The sequence below is a fragment of the Chenopodium quinoa genome, unplaced genomic scaffold (genome assembly GCF_001683475.1).
Source record: "Chenopodium quinoa cultivar QQ74 unplaced genomic scaffold, ASM168347v1, whole genome shotgun sequence".
In the NCBI taxonomy this organism is placed as follows: Eukaryota; Viridiplantae; Streptophyta; class Magnoliopsida; order Caryophyllales; family Amaranthaceae; genus Chenopodium; species Chenopodium quinoa.
In genome coordinates, this window is record NW_018744616.1 from 262,887 (window position 1) to 290,112 (window position 27,226).

Consider the following 27,226-nt stretch of genomic DNA (forward strand, 5'->3'; position numbering starts at 1 on the left):
TAAAAAAGCTGTTAGATGCCAAGTTCATTCGGCCGTGCAACTTCCCTGAGTGGGTAGCTAACGTTGTGTTAGTAAAAAAGCCGAATGGAACTTGGCGGATGTGTGTTGATTACACAAACCTCAACAAGGCATGTCTAAAGGATAGCTATCCAATGCCTAAGATCGACAGTCTGGTCGACTCAACAGCCGGACATGCCCTGATGAGTTTCATAGACGCCTATTCAGGTTTCTATCAGATCCCCCTGTGGAAAAAAGATCAAGAAAAGACGGCATTCGTCACTGATCAGGGGTTGTTCTGCTATACAGTGATGTCGTTTGGTTTGAAGAATGTGCCTGCTACCTTCCAACGAATGATTAATACGGTCTTCATTAATCAAATCGGAAGGAATGTAGAGGCGTACATTGATGATATGATAGTCAAATCCAAACAGCAGGCGGATCACCTTGCTGAACTCCGAGAAACATTCGCCACACTCAGGCGGCACAAGGTCATGCTTAACCCAAAAAAGTGTGTCTTTGGTGTTGAGTCTGGGAAGTTTCTCGGATTTTTGATTGACCAAAGGGGAATAGAGGCCAACCCTGAGAAAATACAGGCGGTGATCGACATGCAGTCGCCCCGTACTGTGAAGGAAGTGCAAAAACTAACAGGTTGTCTGGCGGCCCTGGGGAGATTCCTCAGTCGTTCAGGCGACAAGTGTCTCTACTTTTTCCAGGCAATCAAAAAGAAGACAAACTTTGAATGGGGGGATGATGCAGAGGCGGCCTTTCAAAGGCTAAAAACTCATCTGCACTCTTTGCCGAGGCTTGTCAGCCCTTTGCCTAAAGAGAAGCTCTTCATGTACTTAGCCGTCTCTGATCATACCCTCAGTGCCGTCCTCTTAGCTGAAAGAGACGGCATCCAGCTCCCGGTGTATTTCATAAGCCATGTTTTGAGAAATGCGGAGCTTCGGTACCCCATGGTTGAGAAATTCAGCCTTGCCCTTTACATGGCCATCAAGAAGCTTAAACCTTACTTCTTGGCGCATGCGGTAGAGGTCTATACTGACCAACCGATCAAACGGCCACTCACAACCTTGGAGTCTTCTAGACGAATGCTCAAATGGGCGATTGAAATGCAAGGATTAGAAATCACTTACGAACCAAGGAAGGCAATAAAGGGACAAGCATTTGCTGACTTTATTGTCGAAATGACAAGGCCGGTTGTTCCGGACAATACAGACCAGGTTTGGAAAATGTATGTGGATGGGAGCTCCACTGTGAATGGCTGTGGTTCGGGGATTATCTGTCAATCTCCTGAAGGAGATAAGTACGAATACGCACTACGGTTCAAGTTTCAGGTCTTTAATAATGAGGCCGAGTATGAGGCCCTGCTGGCCGGCATCCGGTATTGCAAGGCGGCTGGGGCGAAGAAGATATCCGCCTGCTCTTATTCTCAACTGGTCGTACTCCAAGTTAATGGAACGTACGAGGCCACTCATTCGGTCATGATAAAATATTTGCAGGCGGTCAAGAGTGAAGTTGGGTCACTTGAAGAATTTCATCTAACTCAAGTGCCTAGGTCTTCAAACAATCAGGCGGATGCTCTGTCCAAGTTGGCATCATCCGCCTCATGTGAAACGCCTCGGTCAGTCTTCTGGGAGGTCATGGAAAAAAGAAGTATATCTGAGGAAGACCCCATTGGAATTCTTGACCGAAGCTCAACCTGGATGGACAGCATCCGGGCCTATCTTGCAGACGACACGCTCCCTGACTCACCACGGGAGGCGGTTGTTCTAAAAAAACGAGCAGCTAACTTCGAGTTGCGACAAGGAGAGCTCTTCAGGGCTGGCTTTTTGAAACCCCTGTTGAAGTGTGTTACCCCTGAAAAGGGGAAGGAAGCTCTCGAAGAGTTGCATTCGGGATTTTGTGCCTCCCATATAGGCGGCAGACCCCTCGCGGCCAAGGCCAGGCGGCTTTACTTTTGGCCAACTCTGGAGTCGGATGCCATGGAAATGGTGAAAAAATGTGACAAGTGCCAAAAGTTTGGCAAGCTCATCCATCGCCCGGCTACAGACCTGACGGCCATCCACAGCCCAATACCCTTTGCCAAATGGGGCATGGACATTCTGGGGCCATATACAACTGCACCAGGCGGCAAGCGCTATATATTGGTGGCTGTGGATTACTTTACCAAGTGGGTAGAGGCTGAGGCAGTCAAAAACATCAAGACTAAAGACGTCATTTCCTTTATCTGGAGGAACATAATCACTCGTTTCGGGGTGCCCATGTCTATGGTTTTTGACAATGGTCCTCAATTTGAGACGCCTCAACTCAAGACTTAGCTGGGAGACCAGGGGGTCTCAAGCTTCTTCGCATTAGTTGGCCGGCCGCAAGAAAACGGCCAGGTCGAAGCCTTCAACAAGTTAATCTCAGACGGGATTAAAAAGAAAATTGAGCGGGCTGGTGGCCTTTGGGCGGATGAATTATCACACGTCCTTTGGTCCATCAGAACGACTGCTAAAGGGGCAACGGGAGAAACCCCATTCCTATTGGTGTATGGTGCAGAAGTTGTTCTGCGCATTGAGCACTATGAGCCGACCCTTCGAATCATGTTGTATGATGAAGAGGCGAATTGGGAGGCCATGCGCCTAGCATTGGACTCACTTCGAGAGCGCAGGGGCAATGCTGCCTTGCGTCATGAGATATACCGTCTGAGAATGACTCGGGCATACAACAAAAGAGTACACAAGCGTCCTCTCAAAGTGGGGGACTTTGTGCTACAGAAAATGGAGGCAGTCGGTAGGACGAACGAACAAGGAAAGCTAACCCCAAATTGGGAAGGCCCCTACCTAATCTATGAGGAAGTAAAAGACGACACCTACCGCCTGGAAGACCTAGACGGCAGGCAGCTGCCCAGAACTTGGAATGTAGACAACTTGAAAAAGTACTACTTCTAAGTACGAATGTAAAAACCTCAATTTTGTAAATCTCACGTATTGTTAATGAGAATATGCCTTCATTTCCCAACTTGTCTTTTTATTTAAGCTCTTAGTGTCGCCTGTATACAATACAGACGGCCAATACGTTTGTAGAGCGTTTGTCTCAACAGCAGACGCTCCAATCCTTCTGAAGGAACCGATTGTTCTAGAACAGTCGTTCCTACGAAATTCATCAAGTTTACACCAACACTTGACGAATATTTACTTAATCATTTAAGAGGCCTAAGGCCAGATAAAATCATGATGAGGCCCATGGCCGGATGTTAATAAACAAAAAGAGACCGAATGGTCACAGTCTATTCCAACATGAGTATGACCGTCTGCTCCAACATGAGTCAGATAACCGGCGACGTCCATTTGGGCGAATTCGTCGAGGAGAAGCATCTCCCATGTGGGTGGCACATTGCTCTACGAATATATCAAGCGGCCCTACCGAATGCTAAGGCAGCATTCGCAGTCGTTTGTTTTAATCGAAAGTGAAATCTAAAAGACCTGAATTTTCTATCTAGCGCAGTTCAGAAATGGTCACTGTTTCATAAGTAGAGGCTAAGCGAGGCATAAAGCCGGATGCGCCTGTTATTGCTCAGGGGCAAAACAGGCGGAATATTTGATTAATATACAAGTTAAGTTAACTACTTAACACTTATTGAGGCTATTGGCCGGATGACGCCTGATCCTTGCCTATGGGGCAAGACAGGCGGACAATTATTTTTAAAGGAAATTGGTTAAGTTACAAACTTAGCATTTTATCTCAAAGAGGCCTATGGCCGGAGGCGCTTGTTTTTGCTTATGGGGCAGAACAGGCGGAGGTTTACCCTTAGCAAATTAGCTAAGTTGGAAATTTGAGTTAGTTCGAGCCAATGTCCGAATGAACACTTTATGTTTGCCAATTCTGGATGGACGTCTGCCGCGTGGTTTGGGGCAATCACCATAGTGATTGATTGACTTAGAAACCATGCATACTCTTCTAAGTATCAAAAATTTCTAAGCCAATCAATCCAATAAACCGAAACCACTCGACATCCGTCTAGGGGCAAGAACATTCGCATGGTATACAGGTTATAATACTTGGCCAAAAACATGAAATGAAAAATGCAAAGGACAACAATATGGATAACTTCAGCCAAATGGCCGAATGATTCAAATTAAAAAGACCTATCGCCACCAGACGATTGGTAAGATTGTTATCTGGCAAAGCCAGAAAGATTGTCAAATTACCCGACCCCTCGGTCGGTAAAGATACAAATACTCGGCACGCATGCCAGAAAAGAAAAGTACATGGCCATTCGGCCGCAGAAAAGCATAAAAGCTTAAGTGATCAGGGGAGAGCCTCTTCAGTGGCAGCCGGCCTGTCGTCCTTCGGCTGCTCTTCGTCCTTTTTCTCTTGCTCCTCCGCCTGATCCTCCTCCTCGCCACCAGAGGACGACTCCCCAGAAGAGTCGGACCCAGAACTTTCCTCGGCCTCAGCATTCTCAGCCTCTTCAATAAGGCGAGCGTCGTATGCTTTGCTGGCTTCGTCAAATTTGGATTTCCAAATCTGATAGTCCGAGTCCGGCTGTACAGCCGCCCAAGTGTCCCGCATGATGGCTTCATAATCGCTCATCATTTGCTTAACAAGAGCCTCTCTCTCTTGATCAGCCACGGACTCAAACTTGGACTTCAGCTGATGCTCCTGGTTGCTGAGGCGCTGCTCCAGGCGGCCCACCTTCTGCTTGGCTCTCTCGGCCTCTTCTTTGGCATCTTGAAGAGGCTCGAGCTTCTCCTTAAGAGTTGTAATCTCTTTCTTAAGGGAAGTGATGCGCAGGCGAGCCGAGTCCAAGTCCTTCTTTTCATATTGGCTTCCGCCTGCGAATACATCATATCAAGCGTCAGATACTCATTCTGAGCAATATCAAATTGAGCTCGATCCAAGGCGGACTCGGCCCGAGCTTTAGCGACTGTTACCTCTTTGGATTTCTCCTTGAGGGGTTGCCTGAGCCCTTGGACGCGCAACATGGCCTGCAAAAGAGCCGAATGGTTAAAACCAGGCGGAAAATTAAATAATACTTAGTAAAAAATAAAAAATAAAAAAATAAAAATTTGCTTGAGCTAAGACTCATACCTCGCAGAGGTTCCCCAAGATGCCATCCAAGTCAAGGGTGCCGACTCCTCTGACAGACACCTTGTCGTCAGGATCAACCGCCCTCAGCATGGACTTGGCCATCTGGACTACAGTCGGCCTCTACACAGGAACTGAGAAGGAGAGAAAGTTAGAAAAATAACTCAAGTACATCTAAATGGAAGAACAATAAAGGCGAATGGATTTTATTGTCGTCCTTCTGTTCCTCCTCTCTCCCCAAGCTCCTCTTCTCTCCTGCTGAGCCGACATCAGTGGTGGGTTGCTTAAAGCCACCCTTCGATGCCCTCTGGGCATCCGGTTTGCTGATCTCCTTTTCAGCTTCGAGAGAAGAGGCGTCTGGGCCCTTCTTGGGCCTATGAGCAATGTGCTTCCGGCCGCCCTTGCAGGATGCGCTCACATCACCCGCCCTAGTCTTTTGGATTTTAGGGTCGGATGGTTTTGAAGGAGATTTGGAAGGCGCACCCTACATCAACACAAGATAAACGCAAGTTAGAAATCATTCGGGCAAATTTAATATTGGTCAGAAATGAAAGTATAACAATTTTCTACCTTGGAGGTGCCGCCAGTTTTCTGCTCGTCCACTTTGGTGTGAGTGGTTACTTCTGCCCTGTTTAGGACATTCGACCTGTATCGAGCAGCAGATACAGCCGGCTTCCTTGTGGCCGAGAGATTTTCCATTGCTTTGTCTGCAAAAATGAACAAGTGATTAGCATCATTAAACAAGTATTGAAAAGCAAAAGTAAATTGCATATAAAACAGACGGTCGACTACCTCTCGGCATCTCAGAACTTAGCCCACAGGCGGCTAAGAATGTCCCTTCTTCAAACCACTTGTACAAAGGGAGATAGCATTGAGGGGTGACCTCCTTGTCCCCCTCATCATTCGTCCACACGGACACGGTAAACAACCCCGCGTCCATGATCTCCTCCTTTGCCCGCCTGGGAATAGGCGGCAATGTGCTCCTGCCTGCTAGGAGAGGTGGATCCTTATTCCACCTGTTATACTTTTGGTTCAGGCGGCTGTCGGCAGACTTGACTATGTAAAACTTAGTCCTCCAGTCTTTCCACTTGTTCTCTTTGCCAACAGCCATCATGTACCCCTTGCAAGTGGTCAAAGTGTACCAGCCTTCACCGCCCCTAGCAGGCGCCCTGCTCAGATAGTGCATGTGGGCGAACGCTTCAAAGCTTGCCTCCACCTGCAGCATCTCACAGGCGGCAACGTACCCCAGAATATTGATCCAGGAGTTGGGTACAAGTTGTCAGATACCCAGTTGGTATCCGTCCAAGATCCTCTCCACGGCCGGATGGAGAGGGAAGCGGAGGCCAGCCTGGAAGGCCGCTTCATAGCAGCCGAATGCTTTGTCTTGATAGCTGGCCAGGCTCGGCCATGTAATGGTGTCGCCCTCGTTAGGGACCGACAAAGTGTAGCCATAGCCTAGGACGACCTTGCGCCTAAAATTGGCAAGGTCGGATGCCATGGCGCTCCGCCTGCCTGGCGGAACATGCTGATAGTAGGGGGCTCTCTCCAAGCGCCTGGAAGCACTCGGCTCGGCCCAGCTTTCCCCCCTATCCACTGCCAGGGACTCTCTGGCAGAATCTATGTTTGATCTAGCCTCCTCTGAAGTTACGGAGGCATTCTCTGAAGAAGATGACGAGGCCGACTCGTCATCAGAGCTCTCATCAGAGCTAGGGGACCGCCGACTGGTGCAACCGGGGTCCTCCCCTAAACTCTCTTCCGGCGCCTGTCCAGAAGGCTCGGGTTGATATTCTTCATCCGCCTCCCCCAGGATTCCATCACTGGGAGTTCCACTAGATGTGGGCGAATGGTAATAAGTGGGGGTAGGAGGAAGATAGGAAGGGCTGTCAGGGTGTTCCGACAGCTCACTTCGAGGCACCCTTATTGAGTCGTCTGAAAAAACAGTCGACCCATCCGAATGGTAGAAAACTCCATCGGAGCTACACTGCCTTGCTGTTCTTTTGATTTTGGCCATAGTGTCCTGCACAGACACGGAAACGGTCGGATTCGGAGAAGTTCACAAAGCAGGGTCTTTGGCCAAGCATTCGACACTGCTAGTTCTAGATTCAGCCGTCCCCGGTGACCGGCTGATCACTATCCTACGCCGTGCCGCATGCAATTGGGGAGCCATTTTTTCGAAAACAAAGAAAAAATGAAGAGTAAAAAGAAAATACAGTCGTTACCTTTAGAAGAAGGGACAAAGACGCCTGGTTGACTAAAGAACGGTCGAACTGGTAGCCGAGTGTCGGATGCTTGAAAAACGCTTAGGGAATTTTGAGATTCTTTAAGTCAAAAAGTCCAAGATTCTCCAGAGATTCGCCAAGGTGTGAATCCAAGAGGGGGGGTCAAACCTTACTATTTATAGGGGGTAAAACCCTAATTTTTTCCCTCCAGTAAATTTTCGAATCTGACCACTCAGATAGGGGTGTACATAAACAGGACCGGACCTGAAAACCGACCTGATCCGGACTTGTTGGGACCGGACCTGTAGATTCAGGTCCGGTCCCGGTCCTTAAAATTCAAGGTTTCCGGTCCCGGTCCGGATCAGGTCCAAACCCGAGGTTTTCAGGTCTGGACCTGAAACCCGGTAAAAATGTAAACTTTTTTTTCCCAAATATCAAAACAAGAAGTCAGTTCATTTCTAACCCTAACTTAATCACTCACTCCCTAACCCACTCAGCCAACACAAGTCACACAACACACTTACAAACCCACCCCCTCACGCTGCACACTCCTCTAGCGACCACTGGATCCCGCGACTCTAGCAACCCCAGCCACTAGAACGTGCGACTCTAGCAACCGCAACCACCACATTGCGCGACTCCAGCAACCACAGCCACCAAAACACGCGAATCTAGCGACCGCAGCCACCAGATCGCGTGACTCCAGCGACTGCAGCCACCAGAACGCGCGACACTAGAGGCCGCAACCACCAGATCGCGCGATTCCAGCGAACGCAGCCACCAGAACGCGCGATTCCAGCGAACGCAGCCACCAGAACGCGCGACTCCGGCGACCGCATCCACCAGATCGCGCGACTCCAGCGACTGCAGCCACCCAATCATACACCAATCGCCCTCTTACTTGCTTCACGATCTACCCCGACCTTCCTTTGCGACCATCTACTTTGAAGGTGGTAGATCTGGTGGTTACTGTTGTCTAGTATTTTTGGTGTTTGGGAATTGGGACTCTAGCGACCGCAGCCACCAGATCGCGCGACTCCAGCGACTGCAGCCACCAGAACGCGCGACACTAGAGGCCGCAACCACCAGATCGCGCGATTCCAGCGAACGCATCCACCAGAACGCGCGATTCTAGCGAACGTAGCCACCATAACGCGCGACTCCGGCGACCGCATCCACCAGATCGCGCGACTCCAGCGACTGCAGCCACCCAATCATACACCAATCGCCCTCTTACTCGCTTCACGATCTACCCCGACCTTCCTTTGCGACCATCTACTTTGAAGGTGGTAGATCTGGTGGTTACTGTTGTCTAGTATTTTTGGTGTTTGGGAATTGGGACTTTAGTCAATTTATACAATTTATGTAGTATTCATGATTGATAATATCAGATTTTATGTTATTATTTATTTTATTTTTTAAATAAAAAATCAAAAAATAAATAAAAAAACAGGTCTATTCAGGTCCGAACCCGGACCGGACCTGATTTTTCAGGTCTAACCCAGAACCGGACCTGTTGAATCAGGTCCGGTCTCCAGTCCTCAAATTTCCCTGATTCAGGTCCCGGTCCCAACAGGTCCGGTCCAGGTCCGGTCCGGTTTTGGACCGGTGTACAGCCCTACACTCAGATATTGACACCTGTCACAAGAGTCACGTGCAATGTACGTGACCCCTGTGAGGGGCAAATGATTTGGGTATTTTATACCCGGCCAGGTGGCCCAATCAGAAAGTGCCACGTGTCCTCCGTATAGGTGCCATTTGGACCTATGGAATGATGACACGTGGAGGGTGGACTCTTCTCCGTCCTACGTGGACTGAAGGTCCAGCAGGGACCATTCAGGTGGCGACACGTGTCGCACAAAAAGTGCTTCAAAATCCTTTGGGCACAGTGACACGTGTCACTCAGGCATTGGCCCTGGGATGGCGGCCTTCTAAGGCCCAAATCCCGAGGCGCCGCAAAACGGCGTGACCTAATTACTAGGTCACCAGATCCTAGGAAGGCACACTTTTCAGAAGGACCCTATAAATAGGGACATTATGTCATTTATGACAAGGAGAGAATTTTTGACACGCAATACGAGACAATACGTCACTTATCTCACTTTACCTGAGCTTGGAATCCAAGCAGATAACTTTACTTCCGCACGTTTTATCTCCGAACGTTTGCTGACTTAATCTTCGGAGGCGGACCCCCAACCATCCAGAGGTCCGTTTTCTTTGCAGGTACAGGCGTCCTCAGTTGAATCTAGTTTCAGTGTTGTAACTCTCCCGAGGGAAAAAAACCCCGAAACACCTGCGATTTACCCTGCACAGAAACATTAGTAGAGTTAGGATTTTTTTTGTAGCCCTACAGGATTAGCGTTGGGTATAGAGGAATCTAGATCAGGAACTGGTCTATCTTCCTTTGGCATAGGAGGTCCATCATAATGTGAACCACTCCTTAGAGTGATTGCATTAGCATGATCTGTAGGATGGATAGGTTGTGATGGTAGAGCTCCTTGCTGACGGGATTGTAGGGTAGATGAAAGTTGTGCAATTTGATTGTCCATGATTTTATTATGGGCTAGGATAGAATCAATTTGCGCATCCCTACTCTCTATATGCTTTTGCATATTGGTAAGCATTGCTCTAATTTCTATCATGGCAGGGTCGGAAGATAATGAGGGTGATGCTTGGCTTTTCTGGCCGGAATTAGGATGATAATATTTTTGTTGTGGTGGGGTTTGCTGTTGTGATTGCTGTGGAGGTGGAGGATTTTGTACATTGGTGCTCCGGTATGAAAGATATGGATGATTTTAATAACCAGCATTGTAGGAATTGGAATAGGGGTTATTCAACCTATAGGTTTGAAAGGCATTAACTTGTTCCATAGAGCTCCTATAATCTTGCTCCCAATGACCTACAATTCCACAATTTTCACAAAAAGCTTCATTGTTAGCAATAGCAGAAACATTAGCTACAGAGTTAGGAGAAACAGTAAGATTATCTAATTTTTGACAAATAGACGTTAATTGAGCTTGTAAAAAGGATACGGAATCGACATTATGTTTTCCTTTATTTGCAAACCCTCTCGGATTCCCATATTGGGAATTGTGTATTGCCATGTCTTCGATAACCTGTCCTGCCACTACTACAAAATTTGGATAAAGGACCCCAAATAAAAGACCCGTCATATCAATCAACAGGTCTGTTTTATGTAAGAGATCTAATATTATAGATGACAGGTCTGTAATGTGTACTAGGTCCTACCACTATGGAGACAAAAAAAAATTAAAAAAATTAAGAGATCCGTTGTCAAAGCCAGCGGATCTCTAATATGTAGTAGGCCCAATACTTGGGTAACAAAATTAGAAAGAAAAAGATAACAGAACCGTTATTACACTTGACTGGCCTTGATTTTTTAAAACTTTATTAGTCACCTTCCTCGTCATTTCCGCCAATCCGCCTAGCTCTAATAGGCAAGTATTCATTCCTCTTTCCCTGGATTTTTCCTCTACCTTTCCTCGTCATTTCCGCCTCCTCTAATCTGTCTTACACTCTCACTCTCTATCCCCTCCTTCCTCTCCAAGTCGCACTAAAATAATTTAGCGAGTTGATACCGGTGCAGAATTATTTGGCGATGATCGGTGGTTAGTGATGGTAACGTTTGTATAAGTGAAGGCGGGTCGATAGCGGTGGTCGATTGAACAACAAGAAGACTAGAAATCGTTACTGAAATCTAAATTTGATAAAGGTATGTGTCACAATTTTAATTTTCCTACTTCAATTTTGCTTGATTAATTTGATATCAATTTGCTTTAATTTGTGATTAAGAATTAATGGGTTGATTTTATTTTTATTTTAGTTCTTAAAATTCATGTATAATGTAGAATAAGAAGATTGGCTTTTTTTTTAATTTCTTAAGAATTACGAAGTTTACTGTGGGTTAATTTGTTGTTGAAATTCATAAGTTTTACTTTAATTACTTATTATTACATGTTTGAACTTTTATGAATTGCAGATTTGAAATACTTTATTGGTATGTTGTTGCAAAATTAAGGTGTTTTCCATAGCTTGTTGGGAATTATTGAGGTTAGCTACGCTTAGCATTGATAAGTTAGATTTCTTTGAGTAGAGTGGCTTAGAGATGTCAGATGTGTTACTAATTCATTTTGTTACTTTATTGTCTTATTGTTTTAATGGATGATATTAAGATTAATCTTTATTAAATTTTGTTTGTTATAAATTGTCAATTGAACTTGCAGATGACATTGTTGATATCGTTGGTTTTTTCGAACTTTGAGGACCGCAAATCGGCATTTTACATTCCTCCTGTTATAACATTAGTTCGTACTTTTAGATTTCAAATTAGTTTATAAATGTAACTTGTAACAATTTCATTCAGTTAATAAAATTTTTTTGATGATTAATTTCATTCAGTATAATTCTTTTGTTGATTTGGCTTATTTACATTTTTTTTGTCAAATTTAATAGAGTATAAAATTTTAAATTTCAAAACAAAATAATAAACCGCCAAATTTTTTTTTAATTAAAATAGTTATCAAAGAGACCCTATTTCTTTGATATGGGATCTTTTATATATATGGCAGGAAGACCTCATTTCTTTAAGGACGGGTCTCTTCCCCTATAAATTAATACTAAAAATTATTAATATAACAGACCCCATTTCTCAAATATTGGATCTCTTCTTTCTTAAAAACAGACCCCTTCTTTGACGCGGTCTCTTAATCAAACAGACCCCTGAGATAGAGACCCGTCCAAGTGCGGTCTCAAAGGCATATTTGAACGGGTCTCTTTGCCTATTTTTGTAGTAGTGATGCATCGTCCACATTTAAATTCATGAACCTCCCACTAGCTGTCGAATCTAGCACTGATCTAGAAGAATTTTCTAGTCCATTATAGAATGCTTGGATTAATTGTCATTGTGCTAGATTGTGGTGGGGGCACTCTCTCTGTAGATCCTTGAACCTCTCCCAAGCCTCATATATTTGTCGGCCTCTTGAGCGAAGTTCTGAATAGCACTCCTTAGTACCGTTGTTCTCTCTACAGGATAGTATTTATTGTAGAAATTCAAGGCAAGAGTTTCCCAGCCAGTAATACCAAGTGCAGTTCTATTCAAACTATTAAACCATAATTTAGCTTTGCCACATAATGAAAAAGGAAAAAGAATCTCCCTGATTTGGTCTTGCGTGACCCCGGCTTGTCTAATGGTGTTACAATATTGGCAGAAATCTGCGATGTGAAGATTAGGATCTTCACCCTTAGCTCCACTGAATTGATTCCTCTCTATCATAGTGATAAATTGGGGCTTGATCTCAAATTGAACTCCATTTAGAGCCGGAGTGGGAGTAAGGTGCGGGAAATCTGTGAGCTTCGGTTGCAAGTAGTCACTGAGTTTCTTCTGGGCCGTCATCTCTGATTTTGAATCTGAAGGAATATTTGTGTCACTAGAATCAGAGGGAGGATCTCTTCGACTGTTGTTCTCCTCAGAACCCGCCAGAATTTGTCTATAGAGTTTCCTTTGCCTATGAAAAGAGCGCTCGATCTCAGGGTCGAATGGGATGTAACTTGATCTGGAACACCTGGGCATAAACAAAGAACTAAAAGACAAATATGAGAATTGCCTCAAAGAACTAACGTTCTCTGAGACAAAAAGGGATAATCTAGACTACAAAAAAAAAAATCAGAAAACAGAAATAAAATCGTTTACCTGGCAACGGCGCCAAATTTTGACAGGGTAAAGTCGTATCCCCTAATCAAAAGTAAAACCTAAATCCTCTAACTAATGTAGATAGGGAAGTAGGGTCGAACTCCACAGGGAAACAAGTCTTTTTACTCCTAATTATTTATTATAATCTAAATTATCTAAGTAACCAATATTTTTGGGAATAAATTCTATACTACGAAGAATAAGTTTAGGGAGAAAAGAAACAATAATAAGAAAGCCTAGGGTCACAGGTTCACCAATAATTAATATTCCGGGATAAAATGAAGTAATTGATAACTAGCGTTGCACGAATAACATGATTAACAGGCTCTCGCAATTTGTTAATCAACATAGATCTAACAGGCTCTCGCAATTTACTAGATCTAAGTTCCTATTGAAAATAGCCTTTAATATTAAATTAACATCTGCTCGATTCATCAATTCAATATTGCTAAACATTCACAATCAAATTACATCTGCTCGATTCATAATCTAATTGAAAAGAATTAAAACAATTCAATAAGAAATTATCATGTAATACCAACAATCAATAATAACAAATTATCCCTTCATATTAATTATGGATCCCCATTGTAGACACCCATTTGTGTCTCCCCAAAACCAAACCCAGTGATGAGTACCTTTCACGTCGAATCATAATCGAATGAAGCGAAAGTGTGGAAAGTCTAGTGTTGCGGATAAGTTTTAATTTCTTTTCTCTTCTCTCTGTTTTTAAAAACTTATTTTAAGAAAACAGCCAATCCAGTTTGGTTGGTCCATGATATGGGTCCAATAGTAGTGTAGTTGGATGGGGTTTGACAAGATCTTTCTAACGATATATTATAAGCCCAATTCCAATGAATATTGAGGAAGTTATGGCCAATTTACTAAACTGGGCCCGGTTTGAGCCTTATATGCGGCCCAATGATCTTGAGGAGGGCCTAATATGATTTATCATTCCTAATGCAATTATGAATGGTTTTAGTCTTCTAGATTCTTCTAAAAGGTTCTTTTCATTCCTAATTCAATTAGCATTGATAAATTGACTTTTGTTGACTTTTCAAAGTTTTAATTAAAATCAAAAAGCATTTTCGAGGAAAAGATACGATTTTATCCTCCAGTACAGCAAAGTTATCTGATTTTCGAAAACGCGTCAAAAACAGGCCTGGCGCCTGACTCCAGGCATTGGCGCCTGGAACCAGGCCTAGCGCCTGGCGCCAGCCATTGGAGCCTGGTGCTAGCCATTGGCGCCTTGCGCCAATTAGCTGGTGCTGGCGCCAGCTCTGTTTTACGTGCGCCAAGTGCTCTGTTTTGATATTTTATCTTTTTGGCTGATTTCTCTATAAATAACGTATTAAAAACTCCATTTTCATTCACGAATTCTCATCAACAATCAGTTTTAATTAATTTTCACCTACAATCAGTTTTCATTCGCAATCATTAATTCTCTAATTCTCTCTTAATCATTCACCAATTCTCATCAAGTTTTCTTGATTATTTCAATCATCCTTCTCTTTCCTTTTTCTAAACTAATCTTTCACATACAAAATTCCGCATTCAAGATATAGAAACACCTAGCCATATTCGAAGTTGCCTTCGCCCTAGACGTGAAAGGTTTAATTTCTGAGGGTTTGGTCCCAAATCTCTATTTCAATTATTTAATTAAATTGTTTTAATTATTATTTTCCTTGAACTTACTAACGTGTGTATTTTGTTATTAGAAAGAGGTACGAGGCATCAAAGTAATTGCTTTAATGGTTTTAATTGATGTTATGATGTAGAGATCATGTTTGCATTGTTATTATGATATTCCTAGTATCATGTCTAGGGTAATTTTAATATCATATATGATTGTTACGATGTCTCCTATGTTCTTCCTAATGTTTATTCATGTTAGTATCATGTTAGGGCTAAAGATTTGATTTTTATTGCTTAGTGACATGCTAGGGTTTGTTATTAATCTTGTTAGTATTATGCCTAGGATCTTGCTATTTTTATTATGCTTTAACATAATTTATGATTATTTTTATAATTGTTTTGATTATGATTATAATTTTATAATTATTATTATTATGATTAACATGATTATTATTATGGTTAATATGATTGTTATTATGATGATTATTTCATTGTTATAATTTTATGATCATGATTATATTTATTATTATTTTATTATTATGTTGCTTGATGATATTTATTGTTATTGCTTGATCACACCTTTTATGCATGTTTAAAGGGAATTTGTATTTGTAATCACGCTTATATAAGATAATTAATAATCTTGTTCAGGGTTAATTTGATTATAATTCAAGTGATCACCAATAATAGATTTGTTTGTGCATTATATTCAACCAACATAGATTAAACAGGTTTAGGGTTAATCTTATTGATTGCATGTTAATTAAAAAGTGCACATGAATACGATCAGAATAAAGTAGAGGCCTATTATTAGGGCAGGTTCAATCTCTTTTAGGTTGGATTTGTACCTTCATCCCCGAACCCTTATTTGGTTCTAGACCTTATGGAGTTGACGATCTCTTGGATCGTTAAGGGGTATAATCTTCACCCTGTGACGGTTTACAAGTTCCTAAAACTTGTTGGCGACTCTTTTGCTCTATCTTCTTCCCTTTTGGACGCCACCGTACTTTAGTGTATGATCACAGTGGGGTTCAAGCTAGGGGTTAACGCTTGAAATCTATTCCCCACACCCATAAACCCTAGAATGAAACTACTCACACATAATCATAGCTAAACTAATCAAATAAATAAAACAAAGCATAATCAAAGAAGTAAGTAAAATAGCTGAGATTAAAAGAGAAGAAATTGTTACCAAAAGAAAACTGGATAATGGAAGTAATTAAGAACAAAAGTTGAGAGAGAATTTAAGAGAGAGAAAATATTCTAAGTAGAGAGAGAAAGTCTAAGAAAGAAGGTAATCCCAAAATTACGTACAAATCTCGTACTTAAACGTTTCCTAAAACGAAAATTAAAACTAACTAATCAGGTCACATAAAAACACGCGCCCGATCGGGCGAAGGGCCGCCCGATCGGGCCCGCCTTTTTCCTTGTGCTCCTTCTCAGCAGCATCGCCCGATCGTGCTAGACGCACGCACGATCGGGCGCGCTATAAGCCACGCACAGCACCAAGCATGCCGCGCCCGATCGTGCTAATCCTTGCCTGACCAGGCCCTTGCTTCACTTTGAGGCTCGGACTTCGATTGGGCTTGATTTCTCGACCCAATCCGGATTTTCTCTTCGGATCTTGAATACTCGGTCCAAATACCTCGGAATCACGATTACCGAGCCCTTAATAACCGGCTCGATGACTCTAACCGGCCTTGGGCTTCAAAGATGGTCGTGCTCTTCTAATTCTCGTAGTCGCTCCATGAAAAAACCCGAGAAAATGCTCCAAAGGCGTAATTTCCTATAAAACTCAACAAAGACTACGAAAACACTAGAAAACACAAATTAGTAATAAAAGAAACTCGAAAGAGCCAAAAACACTACTAATTATGACCAAGGGACGAGGGTAAATTATTATATAAAATGGACATATCACTAATCTCCCATAGCATATCTCGGATCAGTTAGAAAAACCCTTTACTCCGAATGAAATCAAAGAAGCAATGTTTGATATTCACTCATCAAAGTCTTCGGGCCGGATGGCTTTATAGAGGATTTTTTTAAAATTCAGTGGGAGTCCGTATGTGATACGGTGATTAAAAGTGTGCAACATTTCTTTGACACTGGTTTTCTGTTGACTAAGCTAAATGCTGCACTTTTGGCTCTTCTACCAAAGGTCGATTCCCCATAAATGGTTATGCAATTCCGGCCGATCAGCCTTTGTAACAGGATTTACAAGTGTATTGCAAAGTGTACGGTGAAACGCATGAAACTAGCTTTGTTGTGCTTAATTTCATATCATCAACATGCTTTTTTCCAGGTCGATATATGGAAGACAATGTGTACTTATTGCAGGAGCTTATTCATTTCATTAATATGAAAAAGTATTCTACTATCTTGCAGTTGTTAAGGTTGATATGTCGAAAGCTTATGATCGTGTAGATTGGATTTTTTTTATTTGAAATCCTTAAATCTTATGGCTTCTCCTCACGTTGGATTTAGTGGATTTCTCAGTGTGTCTCAACCGTCACCTTCAAGGCCATTATTAACGAAAAAACAACTGAAAGCTTTAAGCCACAATGCGGCCTTCGCCAAGGTGATCCTCAATCCCCATATTTATTCCTTTTCGGTATGGATGTTTCGTCAAGAATACTATTTTAGGCGAAAATATTAAACGTTTTAGTGGTATTAAAATTGCAAGAAGAGCTCCTAAAATCTCACATCTATTTTTTGCGGATGATGACATGTTTTTCTTTAAAATTGATCATTCTTCTTATGCAAACATCCGAGATATTTTAACAAGATTTGGGGCGATTTTGGGACAAAGAATTAACTTTCAAAAATCATACATCAAATTTAGTCCCTCTGTTCCCCAAAATCTAGTTACGGAATACAAAATGAAACTCAATCTTCAACAAAGAAAAAATTTGTACAATAGACACCTTAATTTTACAGTTTGACCTGAGTAGGAAATTTAATGATGAATACTTAGTCCACTGGTCAAAATTCGATCAAGCTTAGTAATTAGTGGACTTTGAAAGACTACAATATCAGTTTGAGACTGACAGAACTAATATTATTATCAACAGAAAAGGTGCCCATCTGATGTCTAAAAAAAAAAAAGGTGCCCATAACCTTAATTTTATCACATTTTGTGAATGTAGGGGTCCAAAATCTCTAAACTTGTGTCATATCTAAGCCTGAAAACTTAGCTCTAAGCTTAGCTACCTCTCAACATGAAGGAAAGATCTTCCTAATATGTTCAGTCAAGAGTAAGTTGTATGACAAATCATTGATTATCCTCACTAGTCAGAAGCAGCTTCAACCTAGATACTTGATCACTTGATCTTAGATCATCTAATATAGTCCCTGTCAATTGATTTTGAACTTGTCAAAAGATTTGTCTAGGATTTAGTTAGGAATACAAATGTAGTTTGACGAAGTGTTGTTTATCTACGTCGCTTCGCCACTAGATTAGCATGCCGATCCTAATATTCTCAATGGTGAATTGGTGATAATGATGTTGAGGTAGACACAGGGACATAACTTTGACCTTTATGCTCTGGAGTCAACTGGTATATTTCCAAAAGAGAAGTTTGACCTATACACGTTCACTTTTAAATACTTTGTACTTTTACCGACTTTCCTTTACACTTCCTTTTGCCTCCACGTTTCACAGAATTATGAACTTGCATCTTCTTCAGCCGCAAACGCCTTGCAGATTCTTGCAATCTCCTGAACTGTATTCTAGATTTTGAGAAGAGACGAGCATTGTAGTCTCTCCATGGCTTGCACTCGATAAAATCAGATAAATCAGCAATATCTTTACGATTCTTTGTCAAACACTTAAGGAAATTTTCCCCATTGCAAGTTTCTTCATCTGACAAGCCTGAAAATTCAGATGCTCTATAGTCCCTGACAAGAGAAAGATAAATAACAAATCTGAGAAGGTATTAAATCAATATTAACAGTGTGAAATGAATTACTAAATTACAAATAACGGGATAAAAAAGAGAGCAAAGATACAAGACATTGATGTGCTCTTTTAAAATCCTATGTACCATCTACATGTTCACTTCTCCTCCCATTATTAGAAAATGGTGTATAAACTTACAATTGTGGCTTTGGACATAGCCAATCCTATCTATTGCTTTTACTTCTGTATTTTACACTTGCTTCTTGATTTACAGGTGATAGTAATCACAACAGAAATGCAGAAAATATCAACATCCCTCTAACTCTAAAGCAAGCAAGGAAGAAGAGGGTAGAAGGAATACGATAATCTTTCTAATCTTATGAAAGCAGCGTAAGAAAGAAAAACATTATTTTGCACAAGCTTTTAAGTATCTAATTCAAAGACAAGTCACCAAACATTGAGCTAAGGTTTGCAACTTGGTCTTTGAGCTCAGAACTGCTAATTGTAGAGATCATTTTACCATTGAGTGGTGTAAGGGATTAATTACAGAGAAACAACCGAAACTGTTATATATCTAGCTTAAGGAGGGTGCAAGCAGAGAACGCCTTTCAAGGTCATATAGGCATATAGCCTTTTAATTTTATGGTTAAAAGACATCCATGGTCCATGGAGTTGACAACTTTGTGATTATGAAAAAAATTTCCCCACATACTCCCTAATCCCTATATCAATAATGTCACCCCAATAGAGATTCCTGGACCTGACTACTTTAGTTAATATAGGCTTTTGCCGACTAAATTAGGTTTATGAACAAATATGATTTAAAACAAAAAAACTCATCAAACATCAATACTATATACTAAAGTAATCACCAGGAATATTCTAGAATTACACGTGTCACGTTTATATTAAAAAAATTCCCGCCAAAAACTTTTTTTTTATTTTATTATTTTCCTTAGAAAATAAAAAGATAATTGATGAAAAAAAAATATACAACCTTATTTCAAATATATATATATATATATCCTAAATAATAGAGCAATAACAACAAATTTAAATAAATAAAATATTAAAAATATACACAATCTATAAACAAATACAAACTTATAATAATAAATAAATATAATTTTTTCTTCCTGTGAATATCCGAGCATCGCTCAGGCAAAGAACTAGTTCATAGCCAAAAGGTAAAACCATAATCATTACGGAAAATTATACACAAGTATTACAGAACAGTGAAATGTTTAGCTTTTCAAATAGGCACAAAGTTATAGATCATATACCTGTACAATTTCCGTCTTTCTCTTCGAAAGTTTGATGCAACTCTGAGGCTGGATTTCTGTGGTACACAAAGCTGTCATTATTCAGGAGATCAAAATACATACAAACACATATTAGCAATACAATTAATAGAAACAACATGCATTTACCTTTCGAGATATATCAGAAAAACCAGTTTTAGGAGTAATTTCAACAGGGCTAATGACAGTGGTCTGTGAAAACACACATGCAGGTGACTCTGTTCCTGATTTAATTGATGATGATCTCAGAGCTAAAGCATTCAGGAGAACCAGCATAAAAAATAAGCATCCACACACCAATATGTGCAATCCACTCACTATGCTTAATGATAAAAGGCTAGAAAAATGCATAAACAACTCATATTCTTCGTCTTCTGATACATATGGTTTCAAAGCATTAATTATGAACTGTTGTACTCGAACTGGTAAATGGAGATTGTACTGTGCAAAGGAACTCATCAGATCAGCTTGAGAGCTGTGACATGGAATTACATCTTTTCTCTTTAATAATGATATTAAACAACTCAAATTCTCATTACAGCAGTGAGTAGCTTGCAACAAAGAGCAACTCATCAATTTTAATATTGAAGCAAGCAGGCAAAAATCTTGCATAGCCATTTCCTTGAACTTTTGCAATAAAACTTCATTGACTTCAACTGAAATAAGTCTTGCTATCAATGAGCAAAGAAAGGAGAGCAAATTATCTCTGTAAGTTTTATCAACAATATAGATATTTGTCTCTATGTAAGATATAGCATCAATTGCCACGCTAGATATTGTCATGTTAAACATCATGGTGCTTCGCTCTCTCCATGCATTATCCAAATCAACGAGCATGAAGTTAATTTTATCATAGATCACTGAGTGGAAATGAGACTCAAAATGTCGTTGGACGATCCTCCCTGGGCTAATTCCAGTCATCAACTTAGACATGTGTTCACAGTACAAATTGACTGAATCATTAAACGTAGATAGATATATATTCACACATCTAAACTCGGGCACCACCTTCTCTGGACTGACCCATATGCCAATAACTTCGGACACTAAAGATATTAGATGTGAAAGGAGAGGTAATGGAGCAGACATCATGACAGGGTGATTAATTAATGAGGATGCCACAGCCAAGCTCACTTCAGGAGAAAAAAGAGAAGGTTTTTCTGTCCAAATTAGACTTTCAATAAAAGTTTGAAGGACGTCTTCTACAGAAAATGACAAAAGAAAATGAGCAGCACTAATTTCAAGAACACTCTCAATATTTGTAGAAGACCACACAGCCAAATTTTGGCAGGTGGAAGATATAGAGTCTGAGATTGCAATACACTCTCGGAATGGTCTGTCTGCAAAAATCTCATCCAAATAAACCTGAAAAGAGAACTCCATCTTAGATTCTGTGAAGCTGCAAACACCCATTACCGTAAGATAGGGAAGTGGGTGGCAGTATCAAGGACAACAAGTTGATGATGAGGTATACTTAAACTGGAAGGGCATACATATTATATAAATTATAGTTTCTGACAGAATAACTTGGGCCAACCAGCAATGTTACATGATAAATAAAGTGCATGAAATTAGATGAACACTTATATTATTCCATAAAACATAAGCATGCACATAAACCAGAAAATAGATTGTTGTACAAAAAATCTGGAATATCCAGATTCATTCATACTTCATAGTAATAGAATGTATGGGTTGACAGCTTGAAATTTAGGAATGGAAACATAATGTTAAGCATGATTTAATTTTTTTACAGAAAGGCAAAGTTCTCCAAGTTGGAACTAAATAAGGAATAACACGAAGATTGTTCTTATGATAATACAATTATGGTATGATTAACTGTTTAAAAATCAGAAGACTGAGTTAGTACAATGCACCTTATCAAGCACTTCAAATTTGTCAAATCAACTCAAATATGCTAAGGTGCTCTCAACCCCTATTTAAGGTTCATGATCATGAGATTTGATGAAGACTTTTAGGCTGGCTGACAAAAGCCTACGGCAACCCTCTTCCTTTATAAAGGCTTAGGACTCGTAGAGAAAGCCTCATTGGTAGAATTTATGATGTCAAAAGCCATAAATTGCAATCTAATAAATTCAGCAAACAAGGACAGTCTACAGACCATAGTATTTACAAAAATAAAAAAAATAAAAAATAAAAAAGCTTTTTCAAATTCCTGCCCGAGAAATTGTCCCTTCTAATCAATCTCTTTTGTAATATTTTGTAAGGCATTTTAGTCTAATTTTTCAATTTGTATTCAAAAACCACCAATGCAATATTAATTGCCACTTTATAGTATACTATCCATACAATATATATTGTTAATTTACATTATCAGTGCAATTTAAACTAATATTAATGAAATCCACCAATATGCATAAAAGTAATGAACATGACAGATAGAAAGAAGAGTAAGGAGTGATAACTAGAAGGATTATTAATGGTGGTAAGAGCAGCAAATAAACTTTTATCAAAAGAAAGTACTCTGTATTTTAGACAACCTGAAATTGCAAGCGATGAATGACAACACAAGATATTGAAAATCAAAAAGTATTGGCTATCTTAAACACCTAAATCAACATCAATTATAAATACTCATATTTCACAAACCCACTTCTTAGCTAGCAATTCATACAGCTTTGTGAATATCATAGAGTTTTGTATATTTACCTCCAACATTTGTAGTAAAAAACGCATGTACAAATTAGATGATTTGGATTTGAGATCAGGAGAGTAAGATTTTGTGCAGTTACCATAAGCACTCTGAGAAGTATTCAGTTTACTAAACCCGATAGATCCTCTTGTTTTTGCAGTCAATATCCCTTGATCAGACAATCTGTGCAGTAAAGCAACAGCAGCCTTAAATTGCTCTGTAAGCATTTGATCATATGGATGCAACCTCACCAAGAGAACACAGCATCTTAGAAGCAAAAGCAATTCTTCCCTTGAATCATTCCCATTACACTTCGTTACATCCAATCCAACATCTTGATCCATGGATGCATAATCTGAGCTAGATAGTAGCCTTTTATGAAGTTCTTTAAACAAGATACTGGAGAGAGTAATCACATCTTCAGGTTTGAGATTGAGACCATTTTCAGCAGCACTGTTGTTACAAGTGTCTTGACAAACTTCATAACTTGAAGATGAACATATCAAATAATACAGAAGTTTCAGGATAGGCTTCAAACTCTTTAGCCCCTGAAGTACAATGTACACAATGTTAAGAGTGATGATTTAAGCAAAATTATGTAAATATTAGTGAAATAAAAGCTATTACTCCCTGCTTTATTTAAAAGTTCCTAAAAAAATTGGGTAAGATGAAGGAAACATCAAGTACACCTTAGGTTGGGACATCTTGCATGCTTCACCTAAGGTTTAATGGAATTTTTTGTGACAAGTAATAAGAGTGGGGTTCCTTGAGGTATAAGAAAATGTAAAGTATGGATGTGAAAGGAGAGAATAAATTAAATTAAAAAAAGTGGGGACCATGTACTGAGAGAGATAAAATATTAAATGGTACTCTCTCCGCTTCTTAATGTTAGTCCCATTATCGATGCAAATCTTTAACTGCAAATATCTTTAATCTCACACTCAATGTATAAAAAAGCTCAAGGCGCACTAGAGAGAGAGGGAATAGGCGCACTATATGGGCATTTAAAACTTTTGATTGAAGTGCACCTCCCTGATTGCCTTGCGCCTCATAGGCGTTTTCAAACCCTGCTCACACTAGCAAAAATTATAAAACTAGATTGCGTATGACTATGTTTTTCTTATAATAAAGAAAAATTTAGAAGATTCCCTCTAATTTTTAATAGTCAAAAGATTCTAAATTGGACTAACATTATGAAACGGAGGAAGTATTAGTGTATCAAAATTGGAAGTGTAACACTTTTAAAAAAAAATTAGCAGACTAAGGCAAGTGTAACACTTAAAAATATACATATAAACAGAGGTTGGTAGCTTGAATGTTGTGTGACTAGCCTAACAGCTACTCTACAAGTAACATGCAACTCTGAATTTCTCATAGTGATCTGTGAATAAAAGAAGAGATTATTGACGAGGACTACAGGTTTCCCCTTAAATTTTTCTTGGTAAGTTAAACCAAAAGCTAAAAAATACAAATTACCTTTTCCATAAAGGAGTAATACATTACACACATGCATCGAGATCGTTCAATTGTTTGTTTGAAAATCAAATCATGCTAAATTATATTATAGATTCTAACAGATTCCTCCCAATCACAGATTTAGTAAGGTTAACATGTAATCATTTGTGTATTATACAAAATGCTTTCTGCAAAAGGTTTTATTCAAAAAGTTGAGAATTGGTTTTTGGCTAGAGTTAGACAACCCCCTAGAATCGCTTGATGAAGGTGCAAAATTTTAGCTCAAAAGAGGACTGTACATGAGATAAAGCCTAATGTAATCATTTGTGTAATCTTATAGAAAATGCTTTCTGCAAAAAGTTGAGAATTGGTTTTTGGCTAGAGTTAGACAACCCCCTAGAATCGCGTGACGAAGGTGCAAAATTTTAGCTCAAAAGAGGACTGTACATGAGATAAAGCCTAAAGTAATCATTTGTGTAATCTTATAGAAAATGCTTTCTGCAAAAAGTTGAGGATTGATTTTTGGCTAGAGTTATAACACCCCCTAGAATCGCGTGAGAAGGTGCAAAATTTTTGCTCAAAAGAGGACTGTACATGAGATGAAGCCTACAGAATGGAGTAGTTACACGAAAAGCATAAACAATCTCCTAAAAGGCTAGGAAAAACATGAAGAGTTGTAGAGCCCTTCCTTTTCAGTTTCATGTTGTTTAATTTTTAGGGAATTGTCTCTTAACGTCAGCTTATCATATCAATAGGTTTCCAATTAAATTGAAAAGGAAATACTACACAAAGATGTTCTTTTAGCAAAAGCCTCCTTACAATCATCTAAAATGTTATGGATGCTAGTGATTTGCTTATCTATCCATTCTGTGACTAATGGAACTAAACCAAGAGGAAATGATATCAGCCGTAGCCTTAGTCCGGCATATCATTTCTCTGGCATCTCACATTCACACCCTCGTTTGATTGCCACTTGGAATGTGATTGTGGATAGATTAGTCCTAGTGGGTCGTCACCTCTTTTCTCCATCCAACCTTCCAGTTATCATTTGTTTGTTTTATTCATAAGAGAAAATAGATTTGCATAACAACTAACAAGCACCTCAAGCTACATTATTTCCTACGTTCAATTACAATCTCATCCCTAACAATAGTCAATAGCCCTCTCTTTTTATACTTATTCTAGTTCTCAACCACAAAATTACACAAGACCTCCTATTTCCACCCCCAAAAAACATTCTATCTCAACTATGACGCTGTAGAATATTTCAAGTTCAACACAAGTCCCTTGACTTCCCAGGCATATTCATTTCAGCTGTTTGAATCAGGACATCAAGCTTTCAATAGCATCTGTTCAGAGTCAAAGAACCTTCACCTAATTATAATAGATCAATTTCATATCTAGTATAAAAAATTTGGAATATTGAAAGACAATAATACAATTTTGTTCTAAAGGTTAAGACGAATACAATAACTTTAGTGGCAATTGTACTAAAGAGAGGATGGACATTACAGCAATCAAATATGAATAGCGCAGGTGACTTAAATAAACGATATACTTTTGTTTTGCAATACATCTATTTAGCTTCAATTAAATCACTTTTAGGATGTGCCATACCAACACAAATTACGAAAATCAAAACACCTTCACCTTGAATCAACACAACTCTTGGAACTCAGCATGTGCAGAAATATATACTTAATCTAAGTACCAATGCCAATTAAACTCGTCCTCCTCAAACTCAACAAAGGAAACAAGAGTGTTTGGGGTCTCGGGGAAATGGGTTTCTTCACCAGGGCTATTTTTATGGTTTTATCCTAACATAAAAGGGCTATACCTTAACCAAACCCTACAACAACACTTTAGCAACGAAATTTGGATCAATCATCAAACAAGGCTCAAATAATCTCATTAAATTCTTCGAGTAATTATTAATCAATAATCCACCAAAAATGAACCCTAAATTGACTACACTGACAATCAAATCAACGATTAACACTAGAATGTGAAATTAATATTCAATAATTAAGGAAAGAAAAATTATTACCTCAAATGCCGCAACAATGGAGGGGAGAAGCCGCATCAATGGACAATCTTTACTCATCCTACGAAACAAGATCAACACATACAACAATTCGCATTAAATCACAGCAAAGCAAAACTAACACTATAGCAATTTCGCGAAATATACCCACCATCACATGCAAATACACACTTTCTGAAAAAACCCTAACCCTAACTCAATTTCGCAAAAAAAAAAAAAAAAAACCACATAATCACAACTCGAAATGAAGATCGATTAACAGCATTTCACCTTGTAAAAGCTCCGTTTACCCCGCTTCCTGAGTTGGTTGGAATTTTAGTCACAATCAACAAATACTTCCAGCCACCGACGCGACCTTGCGATTCTGGTTCAATCTGAAGCGCCAAAGTAAAATTCTTCACCAACTATGCCTAAAATCTTCAAAAGATTGAAGCTTTTTGATCAATTTTAAGGTTTGAAGTGTGCTGAAGGACAGAGAGTGCGGTATGGAGAAGATGAAGCCAAGGGTCAAGTTTTTCGAACTGTACTTGCTTTTTTTTTTTGGGAGAGTCAATGCTTTAAATGGCGCCATTAAAGATGCTCAATTGCTAAACATCGCCCGCGAATCTCCACATAAAGCCCACAAAATTAGAGTGAATTGTCACTTTTGCCCTCAAAGTAAAAAACACAATTTCTTCTCTCAATTCTCTACTTCCACTTTCTCTCTCTAAAAAACTTTCCGAGCGATGTCGAGGCGGCCCGGCAAGGAAGTGGCGGCACAGGCGGCGGGTGGACAGCGGTTTTCCGGCGAGAAGGTATTTTTTATTAATTTTGTGTTTAAAAATTAAAAAAAAAAGGTCGGAGGCGGTGGCGGCGCCTAGGCCAGACGCCACCACCACGGCGGCGGCGTCTAGCCCAGACGCCACTACCACGGCGGCGGCGCCTAGGCCAGACGCCGTGACGGTGGCGGTGGCGTCTGGCCCAGGCGCCAGAACCACGGCACCGGCGTCTGGCCTAGGCGCCGCCGCCGTGGTAGTGGCGTCTGGGCTAGACGCCGCCGCCACCGTCACGGCGTCTGGCCTAGGCGCCGCCGCCTTTTTATTTTTTTTTTTAATTTTTTTTTGGTTTTAAATTTGAAATTTAATTTTCGAAAATAATTATTTTTTTTTTGATTTTTTTTTAAATTTGTTTTTCTTTTTTTTAATTTTAAATTTTATGTTTCTGATTTTTTTTTTATTTTGTTTTAAATTTTG

General features: G+C 40.0%; 1 protein-coding gene and 1 long non-coding RNA gene across 3 annotated transcripts; one reads left to right on the forward strand and one right to left on the reverse strand.

The window, feature by feature from the left end:
• The first annotated feature begins 10,407 nt into the window (after positions 1-10,407).
• On the forward strand, positions 10,408-11,671 carry LOC110700094. The gene is made up of 3 exons (XR_002507124.1): positions 10,408-11,028; positions 11,296-11,366; positions 11,540-11,671. It is a non-coding gene; the product is annotated as an uncharacterized LOC110700094 (long non-coding RNA).
• A 6,094-nt stretch (positions 11,672-17,765) lies between these two features.
• On the reverse strand, positions 17,766-26,563 carry LOC110700013. Of its 2 annotated transcripts, none has more exons than XM_021877496.1 (6): positions 26,265-26,563; positions 25,998-26,055; positions 22,513-23,043; positions 19,972-21,207; positions 19,825-19,895; positions 17,766-18,540 (listed from the first exon to the last, which is right to left on the reverse strand). In XM_021877496.1, exons 2-6 carry the CDS (start codon positions 26,052-26,054, stop codon positions 18,243-18,245), a joined length of 2,193 nt encoding a protein of 730 aa, XP_021733188.1. In that variant the 5' UTR covers position 26,055; positions 26,265-26,563; the 3' UTR covers positions 17,766-18,242. The 2 variants fall into 2 exon arrangements, with proteins under 2 accessions (XP_021733188.1, XP_021733189.1); XM_021877497.1 differs by having other exon boundaries at positions 19,825-19,880; positions 26,265-26,562.
• Between the last annotated feature and the right edge of the window lie 663 nt (positions 26,564-27,226).